The sequence below is a fragment of the Carettochelys insculpta genome, chromosome 1 (assembly GCF_033958435.1).
Source record: "Carettochelys insculpta isolate YL-2023 chromosome 1, ASM3395843v1, whole genome shotgun sequence".
NCBI lineage: Eukaryota > Metazoa > Chordata > Testudines > Carettochelyidae > Carettochelys > Carettochelys insculpta.
In genome coordinates, this window is record NC_134137.1 from 323,489,378 (window position 1) to 323,505,388 (window position 16,011).

The window sequence follows — 16,011 nt, forward strand, 5'->3', positions numbered from 1 at the left end:
TTGAACATCATGCTGTTTTCTTTGGACCGTTTTTCCAGTTTGTCCAGATCATTTTGAATTCTGACCCTGTCCTCTGCAGCACTTGATACCAAATTGGGATGGGTTGCATCTGCAGACATGATAGTCATGCTCCCTATCCCATTATTTAAGTAATTGATGAAGATAGTGAACAGAACAGGCCCCCAGACTGACCCCTGTGGAACCTCGCTTCTGGGTTGTTAAGCTGCAGACTGAGATTGGTCAGAATGTCCCATATATTAGATACGGTAAACTATATAATATGTTGTGCACCTCATTTTAGGAAATTGATGGGTCTGCCCCTCATTTAAGATAAAGCAGACTCCAGCAAAGTAGTCATTATATATAAATTTTGCCCTAAACAATTTTGAGGGCTTGAGGAGGTAGGGGATGAGGATGTGGAGAATTTCAGTAGATTAAAAGACCTCACTGGATAGCCTGCCTCTTGGCCTAAGTCATGTGCTACAAAATTCTTAAGCTGCTGCTGTAGTAGAAATATTAGAGAGAGTGTTTTTTTTTTTTTTTAAATTCAGCTGTTAAAACGTTTCCTTTTAATTTGTAATCCTGAATTGAAACTAGTAAATAAAGTCCTCACATCAGGGATTTAATTTCAGGAGGTAGCCTCTTTTTGAGGCTGAGCTTTTCTCCCACCCCCTTTCTTACCCTCTCCCCCACCCCCTGCTTGAACTTTAAAATATCTGAAAATTAAGAATTACACACACACACACTACATGCATCTCCCTTCAGCTCCAAAGGATACAGCAGTTTGATAGTTTAGGACTCATGAATCCGGAGTAAAGTTTCATCTCATGTATTCTAGTTAATATGCAAGATAATTATCTGTGTTTGCATATATCTTAATGGGACTATGGATGACTTGGAAGTAACAATTGCTAGTTCCTCATCAAAGGATGAAAGAATAAAATGAAGATGAACATTCATAATGTGTGTATACTCCATTTTGCCCAGTCCTGATTGCTTGACTTTTTAGGATGCAGAAAACTGATATTTTTAATAACTGCTTCTGCTGGTTATATTGAGTGCCATTTAGTATCTTGCACTGTTTTGTTTTCTGAGTGTAAAATCAGCTTTGTTATTCAGAGATTAAATTATTGCCTTCTCAAAAATACTACGCTAAAATTCTTTTGAGTCATTAATGTAACTCTGCCTTATAGTCATGCTTCATCCACAGCACATCCAGGTGCTCAGAGTGACTGGAAAATTTTCATGAGCAGCAGTAAAATGCCTTTTCTCTATGGTGATCAGGAACCACTCCAGGAAAACAACTAAATATTATTCCCTTTCATCTCATGCTCAAGAATGTGATAGGGAGGATTAGAAAGTGTGCCTGTAAATGTTTTCTTGTAGCAGTTGCAAATGCCTCAAGAAAGGAGGGTTGGGGGTGGGGAAGTATTGAAATGTGTTTTTGGAAAAGAGACAAATTTGGGGCCACACTACAAACATAATTTAAAATCCATTGAGGGTGCGTGGTATGAACATGTTTTTGATTTGGTGTTATTTAACACCCACTCCCCTATTTAAGTATTTGCTCCTCAAGGCAACATAAATGTTGTTCAAATGAACACCGCATTGCCTTCTTTGCTCCAAAAACTTGGGTAGTGTTCAGCTACGTATCAATTTTGACATGAAGAATTATGATCCAGTGATGATCTCAGATGGGATTTCTAGGAAAAACAGCCTAAAAACATTTTTACCATTAGCTTTAGAATAGATTACTGAAAATAGAGTAGATGCCTTTTTTACCAATATCTCACCTGAAGATGGACTTCTCAAGCATTGACACTTTCACTGCAGGATTGTCTGGATATGTGGACTCTCTACGCGGACCCTACTCTACCAGCACTCCCAGAATTCTTCGTGATATTACCAACTTCTGAGGAAACTACAATACACTGGTGACCTTCCTGAAAATGCATCCTGGCCACCATGCATGTAGTGGCTCTTTACACCAATATCCCATGTGAAGATGGACTTCAACCTGTTAGGAGCAGTATCCCTGATGAGGCCAAGGCACAACTGGTGGCAGAGCTTTTTGCCTTTTCCTCACCCACAAGTAATTCAGATTTGAGGACAATATATATCTTCAAATCAGTGACACCACTGTGGACATCCGCATGACGCCAGAGTATGCCGACGTTTTTATGGCTGACCTAAAACAACGCTTTCTCAGCTCTTGTCCACTAGCGCCCCTTCTCTATTTTGAGCTACATTGATAACATCTTCATTGTCTGGACCTATGGAAAGGAGGCTGTTGAAGAGTTCCACCATGATTTCAACAATTTCCACCCTACCATCATCCTTGGCCTGGACCAGTCTACACAAGAGATCCTCTACAGTGTAAATAAATGATGGTCACACAAACACCACCCTATACCAGAAAGCTACGTTCTGCTATGCTTACCCGCATGCCTCCAGCTTCCATCCAGGGCACATGGCACAATCCATTGTATACAGCCAACCGCATTTGCTCCACTCTGTCAAACAGAGACAAACACCTACAAGCCCTTTACCAGGCTTTCCTGAAACTACAATACCCACCTAAGGAAGTGAAGAAACAGATTGACTGAGCCACCTGCCACAAGACAGGCCCAACAAGGACAACAGAACACCACTGGCCATCGTATATAGCCTGCAGCTAAAACCACTCTGTGCATCATCAATAATCTACGACCCATCCTGGATCACAATCTGTCACTCTCACAGACCTTGGGAGACAGGCCAGTCCTTGCCTACAAAAAGCTGGCCAACCTGAAACAAATTCTCACCAAGAACAAGTCTTGTGGCACCTTATAGACTAACAGATATTTTGGACCATAAACTTCTGTGGGCAAAGACCAAAGTGGGTCTTTGCCCGTGAAAGCTTATGCTCCAAAATATCTTAGTCTGTAAGGTGCCACAGGACTTCTTTTTGTTCTCAAAGTTACAGACTAACACGGCTACCTCTCTGATAAATTCTCACCAGCAACTATAGACCACACCACAGTAACTCTAAACCTGGAATCAATCCCTGTAGCAAAGCTCAGTGGCAACTCTGCCCTCATGTCTACACCAATGACACTATCACAGGACCTAAGCAACAGTACAGGGGAAAGGGACCTAAGGGTTATGGTGGGTGAAAGGCTGGATATGAGTAAACAGTGTGTCCTTGTAGCCAAGAAGGCTAACGGCATACTAGGGTGCATTTGGAGGAGCATTTCGAGCAGATCTAGACAAGTGGTTATTCCCCTCTATTTGGCACTGGTGAGGCCTCATCTGAAATATTGTGTCCAATTTTGGGCCCTCCAGTATAAAAAGGATGTGGATGTGCTGGACCAGGTTCAGTGGAGGGCAACAAAAATGATTGAGGGGCTGGAGCACAAGACCTATGAGGATAGGCTGAGGGATTTGCGCTTGCTTAGTTTACAGAAGAGAAGACTTAAGGGTGATTTAATAGCAGCCTTCAACTTCCTGAAGGGGAGCTCTAAGGAGGAGGGTGAGAAATTGTTCTCAATGGTGTTAGAGGACAGAACAAGGAGTAATGGTCTGAAGTTGAAGAGGAAAAGGCGTAGGTTGGATATTAGGAAATACTACTTCATCAAGAGGGTGGTGAAGCATTGGAATGTGTTGCCTAGAGAGGTGGTGGATTCTCCATCCCTTGAGGTTTTTAAGTCCCGGCTGGACAAGGTCCTGGCTGGGATGACTTAGTTGGAGTTGATCCTGCTTGAAGCAGGGGGCTGGACTAGATGACCTGTTGAGGTCTCTTCCAGCCCTATGATTCAGTCATTCTAACCACATCAGCCAATGAACACAAATCAGATATCAGAAATGGTAACATACAAAAACCTGTAGGAGAACACTTCAGTCTCCCGGGACACTCAATAGCAGATTTAAAAGTAGCCATCCTGTAACAAAAAAGACTTCAAAAACAGACTCCAAAAAGAAACTGCAGAGCTACAATTCATTAGCAAATTTGACACCGTCAATCAAGGGTTGAACAGAGACTGGGACTGGCTGGCCAACTACAAAAGCAGTTTCTTCTCTCTTGATGTGTACGCCTCCATATTAGCTGCTGGAAGTGGGCCACATCCTCCCTGACTGAATTGACCTCATCAGCTCTGGCCTTCTTGATTGGGACTCCCTCCTTTTCATGAGCCTGTATAATTAGATCTGTCTCTGGAATCTCCCCTATGTTGCATCTGACAAAGAGGGTTTTTGGCCACAATAGTTTATGCTCCAAAATATCTGTTAGTCTATAAGGTGCTACAGGACTTCTCATTGGTTTTTGACAGACCAGTTATAAATTAATATTGCAGTAGTTCCCAGAGGCCCATGTCGCAACCAGTGTTCCCTGCAAGCATAATGCTTGGGTCATTATTCATGAGAGATTCAGGTGCCGCCCAGCTGATTAGCAGAGCGCCTACAGCACCCACAGCTGGCACAGTGGGTTTCTATTAGTAGTGCACATCCACATATGCCTTGGTTCATACAACAAAATTTATTCTACCCATGGATGGGAAAAAATAGAGGGAAAAGTGGTCCCAACTGTGGTTTCTATCTCAATGAGCTTGTTAGCATTATCTAATCTAGTGCCCTGATTCTCAGCCCAAGCTATGACTTGTGATGTTCTTAAGGCAAAACAGGTAGTAAATATATAACACAGAGCCTATGCGGATTACGGTTGTAAATATATGAGAACCACTGACCATGTTTAATACGGTGTGTTTCTGGTTGTTGTCCCTTTTATTTCTAATTTCATGTTTCTTTAGTGTGTTTCTCTGCATGAGTGTTTTATAAGCAAATCTATATTTTGGCTTTCCTTGCCAGCTATTGTTTGGTCATTTTTTCTTTGCGTTCTGATCTGAGAACCAGCTCAGAACTCTTTCCAAAACTCAAAACATTCTATGGAGGGAAAAGATAAACATTTTGGATTTAAAAAAAAAAATTGGAGTGTACCGTTTGTAGGGTTAACTGTATCTGTAACCGAATCAGTACTACAGTACAAATGCCAGAAAAAGTGACGACTTGTATGCGTTTCCTATAAAAAGGAATCGGTTCAGTTACACCTGCATGGAGTCATTAAACTTGCTTTTATGTGCATAAAAAGCACAATTATTTAAAAAAAGATCAGTAGCACAAATAGCAAGTACTGTAGAATTTTAAGTTTTTATTTTTGTAAGACTATATAGTAGCCATAAACTATGTTTTTGGAGTATTTAGGAGTACTTTTGCACATGAGCAAGGTAACCAAAATTTCAGCCACCTGTTCTATTTCAACTATCACCTACATTGTGATCTTTGTAGGGCAGGGATATATTTTTCTTTTTAAATATAGTGCCTAGCACAGTGTGGCTCAGATTGCCAGCTGAGGTTCACAGGCAGTATTCAAAATAATAAGCTAGTTTTCCCTGTATGTAGAGCTGGAGTTAATTAAAATTGAGGGTCTTTGTGGTAGCTGTATGCAAAGGTATGTCTACACTAGGAAATTAGGTCAAATTTGCTAAGGATAATTTTTTAGCATCCAATTTTGTAAAGTCAAGGGCGCATGCCCACACTGGCGCATGAAGTCAATGGAGTATGTCCCCATTAGGTTTGGCAGTTTCCACCTTGACAGTGATGCACTGTGAGTACTATCCCACAGTTCCTGCTGCCCCCTTTCATTGCGGGTTAAGCTCCCAGTGTGTGATGGGGCAAAAAGAGTGCTGCAGGTGATTTTGGGTATGTGTTGCCAGCCTCCCATAGTGCACGCTTCTCCTCCTCCTCCCCCATTTGGAAAGCAACTGCAAAAAAGTGTTTTTGCACCCTTTTTTCATTGCGTATCCCTGAAGATGCCATTGCAAGGCTAGCATGGAACTACGCCAGCTTCAAACTGTTGTGGCAAGTATTATGAACACTTCAGGTATTGTGCTGTGGTATGTGCAGAGCATAGCAGCCTTCAGAGTAATGAAGACTCTCTAAGGAGGACGTGGACATACACGAATGTGAAACACTGGAGAGGAGGAATAGATTGATGCTGGCTGCACTCAATGCTTTTTAAACAGTGGAGTGCCAGTTGTGGTGCTGTGAAGCAAGCTCAGACTGGTGGGACCGCATTGTTCTGCAGGTGTGGAACGATCAACAGTGGCCACAAAACTTGTGTGTGTAAGGCCATCTTCATGGAACTTTGCCAATTTCTTTCCCCCTGAAGTATTGCAATACCAAAATTAGACCTGGTCTGACATTTCAGAGGTATTGCCTCTCACTTCAGTGGAAGCTTGTAATGCAAGACAGCTACCTGTCAGTGGGCAGTCCATTTGGAGTGGGTAAATGTGTAGTGGGCATTGTTGGGATCCCGGTAACCAAGGCCATCAGTACTCTGCTGCTATGAAAAACAGTCACTCTGGGAAATGTGGAGGACATAGGAGATGGTTTTGCCATGATGGAGTTTAACTGCAATGGGGCGTTAGATGTGGTACTTATCCTTAATTGGCACCAGACCACCTTGTCACAAAGTACATAAATCACAAGGGATATTTCTTGATGGACTTGCAGGAATTGGTGGATCACAAGTGTCACTTAACTGACATCAACATAGGATGGTCAGATGACGCACATCTTTAAGAACTCTGGTCTGTTCAGAATCACCAACGCTGCAGAATGGAACTTTCTTACCAGACCAGAAAATCACTGTTGGAGATGTGAAGATGCCAGTAGTAATCCTGGAAGATACAGCTTACCCCTGGCTCCTTTAGCTCATGAAGCCATACAGAAGCAGCCTATATGTATGATAGTAAGGAGCACTTCACCTACAGGCTGAGCAAGTGCAGAACAGTAGTAGAATGTGTATTTGGCTATTTAAAAGCCAGGTTCAGGAGCCTCTCGTCTCAGTGAAATCAACATTCCTGTAATTGTGGCAGCCTATTGTGTGCTCCATAAGATATGTGAGAGTAAGGAGAAAATCTTCATGCCAGGTTGAAGGGCTGAGGCAGATCACCTGGCCACTGATTATGAGCCACCGGACATCAGAGCAATAAGGAGAGCCAGCAAGGAGCTCTGCTAATCAGGAAGGTTTTGAAAAACATCTTTATGAATGACCAGACAGCAACATAACAGTCATGTTTGTTGCTCTTAAGGAGGTGCCCCTTCTATGATGTGTGCTGGCCTGTAAACACCACCTGCCCCTCCCTCCCACCCCACCGGTGCAGCACAAACAATAAAGATGCTGGTTTTGTGAGCTTAATCATTTTTATTTAGGGGGACAGTAAAGGAGTTCATGGCAGAGGTGGGTAAGCAGGGGCAAAAGGTGTTTTGATATCACAGGTGGGGGAATGTCAGCCTTCTGCTATGAGCAGCTTCCCTGGGAGTGGAATGCAAGGCCATCCTTGACTTCCTTTCTCCTCCCACGTTCTGGGGTGCCAGTGCAGGGAGGGTACAGAACATGGTGATGAGAGCATGTGGTTCACGATGGCCTGCAGTAGGGCTTTGTGTTCCTGTACCAGGCACCTCAGGAGCTCTGTTTGCTGCATCATCAGTTTCAACATCGTCTGGGTGTGGACTTCATGATCTTTGAGTGCTCTCCTCACAATCTGCTTGCCTGTCCACCCAATCTGCCCTCCTCTTCTCCAGCCTGGTTCTCCATGGATTTAACTGTGCCCTATCCCTGTGCAGCTTTTTTGTGCTCTAGGAACTTATCTTTCTGCGTTCATGTTCTGCTTTGGATCTGTGCCAGTCTGGGGTGGGAGCAGTGGTCACTTTGTGCTTCCCAAGTGAAAGTCTCCCTTTTCTCAGGAACCCAGGGAAAGGAAGGGAGGTGGGTGGTCCAGGCATGACATAGCAGCTTGTGCTTTCCTATCTTAATGCTCCTTCCCCTGCTTCCTCTAGGTTGTAGAGGGAGAGACCAGCCTCCTTAGAATAACAAACATTAGTAAGGAAAGGCAGCCGGCTGAATGTGGGCAGAAGGCTGCTTGATATGCTGCACTGTTCTGTGGTGCAGTAACATGAGATTATTCACTGCTGGCTTGTTGTGGAAAGGTGGCCTATCGTGGAGGTTGAAATAAAGCAGGCCTCCGAAAAACCTCGTGAGGTGGATTAAAGAGTACCTTGCCTGAGAGATTTGTGGAGCTGTGCAGGGAGAATTGGTGTGCTGTCTGCAGACAGGTTAACAAATTGTTCTGGGGGACCCTGAGCTGTGTAGGTACAGCGGTCACCACAGATCACCCAATTGCCTTAAACCACTTCTGACACGATTTAAATTGAGAACTCTCCAAAGGTGTCCTCCCTGCTAACAGGGTCCAGCTGTGAAATGTCCAGGGAGGAGGGGATAAGATCCAAAATTTGAAAAAGTTCCTGGTTGTTGGTGGGATCAGCTGCTCTGTTCACCTGCTGACCATTGTCGTCATCCTCCTCTTCCTCATACACCACGTCTTCCCTGCTGTTGTCAGAGGCTACCTGAGAAATCTCTTGGGAGGTATTTACTGTCTGTTTTGGGAACCGTGGTTGTCCCCCCAGCCTTGAATCTCATACAGCTGCTCATAGACGTGGCATGTTTGTGGTGATGACCCAGAATGTCACTTTGTTTTTTGGTCTGCCTGGCTGAGCTCCTTTATTTTCGTGCAGCACTGCTGGCAGTTTCTGGTATATCCTTTTTCCACCTTGCCCTGTGAGATTTTTGGCATGGATGTCTGTATTTATTTTGCTGCTTTGTAGTTCTGCCAGAACAGCTTCATTTTCCCCCGCTCCCCAGCATTAAAGTCATGGATCTCCTGCACACACTATGGTGGAGCGCTTTTGCAGCCCTGGAAATTCATGGCTAAATGTGATGCTGAGGGGTGCTGCCTGCTCTACTTGTGATGCTGGCCAAACAAGAAATGAAATTCAAACTCTCCTGGGCCATTTCCTGCATACCTGGAGAACAGTGGAGGTTAAGGGGTAGCCAGAATGATCACATTGGGACACTATGGGACACTTCCGTGAGGCCAAGAATGTTGAATTTCACAACACTCTATCTGTGCTACTGAAAAATTGACCATGCAAGATCAACTTTGGCATTTTCTCATGAAAAACAGGATTACCAAAGTCAGCCTTAAGAGCCGTTAAAGTCGGCGGATTGGACCCTGTGTGGATTGATTGCTTAGAAAATTGACCTGAGTCTGCTAAGTCTGACCTAACCACCTAATGGAGACTAGGTCTAAGACTTCTTTCTAATCTAAATTTAGCTTCTCAGATCTCTGACCCTGTGCTGGCCCCACTCTAGGTACGGTAGTGCTCCTTGAACTTTTGATAGGTTTCTCATATTAGTCTGTTTTGGTCTATGCTTGTGTACTAGTCAGTCCCATGGTATTCTTACATAGCACTGCATGGGTGAAACGCTGTTTCTTCTCAGCCGCCTGAGGCAATGAGTTCTGGCAGTTGTCCCTGATGAGATTTTTCTCAGCTTTCTCCTTATTTCTTAGTCTTGTGGTTAGCTGGATCACCTCTCAGCATTTAGTTGGTGAGTAGTAATAGCTTTAGGTACCCAGTTACATTTTTGGCTTTTTTCATATATACATAGATAGTAGTTAGCAGTTCTTGTTCACTGGGAGTTTATGCCTGGTTCTCTCTGTCTGTCATGCTTGGAGGTGATCCCAGTAAACCTGGTGCATCCATTCACTCATGGATTTGAACATTGCTTAGAAGCCTAACTTCTATCCACCACTAATTCCAGAACCAGAATAACAGGAAGACAAAACTTTGTCCCCTTATGGAGGGCACTCATTTCTGTGCAGCTTTGGACACAAGCAAAGGAACCACATCCTTTGAGCCAGTCTCTGAGCAAATTTGCTGCCTCTACAGTATTGAAGCCCCTTTCCTCCACAGCATCTAAGTAGAAGACACCTGACTCCTGTCAGTAGTCCTCCAAGGACTATACCCCTAGCTCACCAGTTAGGGAAAATACCTCTAAAAAGCCAAGGTCATTGGTGTCTTCAACCACTTCAGCACCATTTGCTGTCCACGTACAACTGCCGAAGTTCTAAAGATGGCAAAACCTCAGGTGCAGAGCCAGAAGACAGCTCAGTGTCTAGAGGATGCGTGCAATGAGGAGCTATTTTTTACCCAGAGAAGGCTAGCAAGTCATGGCAGTAGGAGGTTGGGGAAGCACAAAAACAGCAGGGGATGTGCCTGGTAAATGGCTTGATTTCTGAAAGTGCATAAAAGAGTTGCAGAAAGCAGCCTTGCATTGGTGTGGTGCTAGTACCAACACAGAACTAGTCAGATTTGGAACAGGGTGTTGATGAACTCTGACTTCACAATAATGAGCCTCACAGACCTCATCAAGAGTCTGATGCAGACACTGAGCAATCCACCTCTGCATGTTCCTTGGCAGAGCTGTTTTTTCATTGTATCATGAAAAGTAACCTTCACATTCTACTGAGCAATGCTGGAGGGTGGGAATGGAGGCGGGGAGCCATTGCTGTACGCAGGCAAGCCATGTGAGGTCTAGGATGAAAGCCGCAGTCTCACATAAGGTACTCTCTTGCTTCCCTGCTTGTCCTCAGCAGTGAAATCCCTTCCAGGATAAACACAGCCTGTGGACATTATTGATTATAGGACCCCCTTGGGGCTCTCCCCAAGGCACAGGTTTCCAGATTACAGTAATGCCCTGCACCAATGAATTTCTCTGCCTTGGTGGTTAGCTCACCCTTTTATGGGTCTTGTATCTCATGTGTGCTTGCCCTGGGACAGCCAGTCAGTGATAGATTTGTGAAGAGTGCTCATGCTTAAAATGGGTCATGACAGTGCTCTGTCTAGTATAAAATGTTGCATTTTGGCTTTACAGATTTAACCTTGGGATCCCAGCCTGCGTGGTTATCACCGGTTGAATGGCTGCATAGGGCAAGGAAGTGGCCTTGGAAAAGTTAAGATGACTTGATGCAAGAGGTCATGCTTCAGGCTGCTGCTGAAAAGAAAGAATTAAAGGAGTGGAGGGACAGTGAGAGGTGGGAGCGGCAGGAGAACACTGAGTTCTGGAACGAAGCCATGGAGTGGCTCTTAAACATTATGAAGCACCACGCTGACATGGTGTAGGCACTGCAGATGGAGCAGCTCCTGTATTGCCCAGCCTGCAGCTGGTGTCCCAAACCTGTTTTCCATGTGCACACCCTCTTTACTCCTGACACATTTTGTCTGCCCTCCTATTCACAGTTGCACCTTCTGCATTCCATACCTACCTTTTCACCATTGTTCCCTCTGTTTTTTCCATCCATGTGAGAATAAATTTTTTGTGCACCCAAGCATGTGTGGATATGCACCATTAAAAATACATGCTGCCCACTCTGGATGGCTGTGGGTGCTCTGCTTATCAGCTGGGTGGCACCTGAATCTCTCCAGCGTAGCCACTCAATTGCTCAGGTTACAGGGCACACTGCTCTGCAGTGTTCAGCCCACTAACTCCAAAGGCACTCAAGGCACCCCTGCTCCATCCAGCTTAGCATTACTGAACTGCACTTTCACAGCACATCAGATGACAGGGCTGCATATGATGCCTGGATATATACAAATCTAAACGAACAACAGCCTCACCACCTCCCTTCCCCCTTTTTCTCCCCTCAAAGTGCAGATGTGTCATAATGTGTGTATGTTCTGTTTGTTTTTAATAAATGAAATTTTTAGGTTTGAAAACAGTTGTTGTTCCGTTACGTGAAAGTGAGCAACCATAGCCTAGGAAGGCAACAGGCACTTTTTTAATTGGTACTACCAATCACACTTTCCCCATTAGCATTGCAGCTGCTGCACTTCTGTGCCTGGCAACAAATATTACTGACTTAACGCATCAAATTGTTGACTCTAGGCATCCATGAGCCTTGTGGCCCTGCACCGTGCCCTTCTCATAGTCCTGGTCTCAGGCTGCTCAGATTCAGCCTCCAGGCACTCACTGACCTTCAGTGGTCCAGCCTGGAGTGAAACTTTCACCCTTACCTCCACAAATGTTATGCGGGGTACAGCATACAGCTATCAGTAAAGGACTGTTGTCACCAGCCAGGTCTGGCTTCCCATACAGACAGCACCAGCAGGTTTTATACAGGCAAAAGCACGCTCCACAGTAAGTTTGCACCTTTTCAACCTGTTGTTGAACTTGTTGCTGTTTAGATGTCAATGTATGGCTTCATGAGCCATGGTATTAAAGGATTTTGGGCGGGGCGGGGTGTCTCCTAAGCTCACAAGGGGCATTTTGACTTCCCCCTACAGTGATCTTTGGCTTTGGGAAGTAAGTCTCCACTTGCAGTTTCCTGAACAGGCCAGTGTTCTAAAAGATACCTGTGTCGTGCACCTTTCTGGGCCAGCCTCTGTTAATATCTTTGAAACGCCCATGGTGATCCATAAGTACATGAAGAACCGTGGAGAAATACGTCTTCTGATTAATGTACTCAGAGGCTAGGTGGTCTGTTGCCAGAATTGGAATGTGTGCGCCATCTACTGCTCTTCCACAGTTAGGGAAGCCCATACGTGCAAAGCCATCCAGAATTTTGTGCATGTTGCCCAGAGTTGTAGTCTTTTGAAGCAGGATGCAATTAATGGCCTCACACACTCCCAGAAACATGAGGTCAGTGATTGACTTTCCTACTCCAAACTGATTGGCAACCAATCGGTAGCTGTCTGGAGTAGCCAGCTTCCACAATTCAATAGCCATGTGCTTCTTCACTGTCAGGGCAGCTCATTTTCATGTCCTTGCGTCACAGGGTGTGGACGAGTTCATCATACAGTCCCATGAAAGTGGATTTCCTTATCCAAAAGGCCTGCTGCCATGGTGGTTATCCCAGATTTGCATGGTGATGTGCTCCAACCACTCAGTGCTTGTTTCATGAGACCAGATGCAGAATTCCACTGTGGTCAATATCTTTGTGAATGCTAGAAGATGTTTCATGTCATTACTACTATGTATGGCAAGATCAGTGTCTAACTCTTCATTGTCACGTTGCAGCTTAAGAAAAAACACTAATACATCATAAATATCAGTAAAGAGAACTATTAGCATTTCTTCAACTGTCTGGGATCCATTCTTAGAGACCAAGGAGGCAGAATGTGCAGCACAAAAGCCATTGAAAGATGACGCCAACTGCGAATGGAAGCACAGGATTTGCTGGGGTGCAAAGCGATGCAGCACAAGCCATTGGCGAGGACTCAGGATGCCCTGTAATACTTCCAACACCCCTTGCTTTCCCTCAAGCCTCAGCACAGAAGAGGTCTTCTAGGATAGTTGCCCAGAGTGCACTGCTCTGAATCCACATCTGTGGTCCCACTACAGTGCTGGCAAGCTGACATTGTAGACACACAACAACAGTTTCACTGCTGGGCTCTGTGAGTGGGATTGTAACTGCCAGTGCTTTTACATCTGCCAGCATAAACAAGTCCTATAGTGGCATAATTTATCACACTCAGGTGTGAATAAGCCATTCTCCTGAAAAAGTACATAAGTGTATTGCGATAAGCACCAGTTTGAACAGCACTGTGTTGGTCAGAACTCTCTGCCATTGATAGAAATTCAGGAGTGGCTGAACTTATGGACCTCTGAGCAACATATAGTAACCTTCAGAAGTTCAAAAGCATCAAGACATTACCTTCTGGAGCACTTCTGCCCTTACACCTCCCTGTGGGGCTAAAAGCCTCTCTTCCCACCACTGTACCGCAGAGCTGTAGCCCTGAGCTGCCTGTGCTCAGTCTGGTAGGTGGAGAATAGGAGAGTATTGGTATGTGGGGGCCTCCTGGAGCCACACTTCAAATGTAAAAATTGCTGCATGAGTCTTACGAACCAGTTTGGCCACATGTGATATAGTGTCTTCACCAGAAGCACTGTAGCAAAGCATGTGTAGAAAATCCCTAAATGTGTATTAGAGACCGCAGTGTTTAAATCTCGATTTTAATAATTGCCTTGTATGTTCTGAATGCCATTGCACGAGGGTCATGGTGTCACGAGGTTTATTTTTCCTAAGGAATTTCTAGGGCTACACAAAGGATGGAAATTTTGAGTCATAACAAAGCCTGAAAATGCCAAAGTTCTATTGAGGAAAAATCTGATTTTAAAATCTGGCCAATCAAAATGTTTTAATTTTGATTTCAACTTTTGTATTTTCATGGCAAAATAAAATAAAAATTGGCAAATCTAATCATACAAAAATTTCTGTGTGGACGTCATGTATTGGATTTAATTTATACAGCCCACAGCGGCTTGGGATCTACTGAGGTGAAATACCAGTTCTTTTCCCAGGTGATATTACTTTTGCTGTCTGATGAGATGCTCAGACTGGGACCTTTATTTAAACAGGTGGGTGCTGCTGACTGCACAGGCTCTGTGAAGGCTCTTCCTATTCAGAGATCACCCCTTTTGGTGTGTCTCCATATATTAATTTTCTGTGCACATTTTGTCAGGGCAACATCCATTGTCTAAGGAGGGGTCTCTTACTTCAGCAGCCACAAGGCCTAGCAGTGAGTCCAAAAGCTTCCTGCTTACTTCAGCAGCCAAATTGCCCCATCACAACAGTCTGTGGGGCTGTCTCAGTTGTGGCAGCAGTGTTTGCCAAACAGAGATTAAGTAGCTGCCCTCCCTAGTGGCAGTAATGCTGAAGGGCAGTTGTAGGGAGGATGGGAGAATCCAAGCCCACTCTACTCTGCTGGGTGTCAGCCCAGAGCCCTATGACATCCAAGTACTCAGGCATATGGCTCTGGTCTTAGTATGCCCAAACATACACTCTGGGCCACTTCCTACCATCAATTCCAATTCTTTAGCTTCTTATTGATAGTTGCTTGTCAGTCTGGTCTCCATAGTGAATTGGGGTGTCGTGGCAGTCTGAATGCTCTGCCTCAGTGGTGTGGAGCTCTGGTGGCTTCTCAGCAACAGTCTGCAGCACATGTCCTCGCTCTTCCCCAGCCAGGCCAGAGTGAGCTCCATTGAGAACATGCCCAGCATGTTATTGGAGTGTGTCCTCCTGGACTCCCAGGATTGGATTAACCCTCACATTGCCAGTACAGGGTTGATCTACCCCAGCACACACTGCAGAAAGTCCTGTCTCTAAATCCTTAAAATTTTGTCTCTTGGGGGCATTATAGGAATATGTGGATTAACAGGCAGGATACAGTGAATTTGATTTGGGTGTGCTTTCAGTAGAACTGCTCGCAGCTTGGCATGTTTAACAGTCTTGCATTTTGTATTGATGTTTGTTTTAATTACTATAAAATGTACAGTATGACTGATTATATAAAACCTAAATAATAAATATAGATATATATGTACTCACAGGAAACCACGGCCTGTCTCTCAGCTGGTTGCACAGCAGGTTACTCAGCAATTTGTGCCCCCTACACAATCAAAGAAAGAGAAAAAAGACAAAGTAGAAAAGGAAAAAAGTGAAAAGGAAACAACTAGCAAAAAGAACAGTCATAAGAAAACCAGGTAACTATTAAAAACTGTTGATATTTGTAGAAATATTAAATGAAGCACATTTTTCACCACTTGTCTAAGTGTCCTGTTAAGTAACTTTTAAGATTAGACTAAATATTTGTTGAAGTTTCACTGTATTATGATACTGTTTTCTAACTGGAAGCAATTTTGCAGTTTGTAGTTTTGACCAGAAGGTAGAGATTAAATGTACCAAACAGGAAAGGGAAAATTAGATATTTTAGGTTTTAGGTTGTAGTTTTTCCTCATCTAGCAAAATTATTTGTAGACAGGAAAAATGGAAGATCTAATGTTCCCATAAACAATCAGAATTGGAAAGTGTTTTCTATAAGTTGCTATTCTAACCTTGGTTCCTTATCCCAAATTACACATGAATACCAACAATTGTACACTCCCACTTCTCCAGAACCTTATATTTCCTTTCCTCATCCAATTCTGTATAAAAACTAACCAAACTGACTTAGAAAGCTAAAAACATGTGCAGTAGATTGAGATATTAAAGGATATATCTTGGACTCCTAGAATACCAGTCTGGAATATGGTATTTCAAGCAAGTATCCACAAAAGTCTTGATCTTGCTGTGGACA

At 44.0% G+C, this 16,011-nt stretch overlaps 1 protein-coding gene across 1 annotated transcript in view; it reads left to right on the forward strand.

The window, feature by feature from the left end:
- The window catches only part of YAF2 (YY1 associated factor 2), a 58,970-nt gene that overhangs the window by 26,957 nt on the left and 16,002 nt on the right, over positions 1 to 16,011 (forward strand). Inside the window, exon 3 of the mRNA XM_075014575.1 lies at positions 15,266 to 15,418. Coding sequence (XP_074870676.1) covers positions 15,266 to 15,418 — 153 coding nt within the window. The remainder of the gene's footprint in view (positions 1 to 15,265; positions 15,419 to 16,011) is intronic.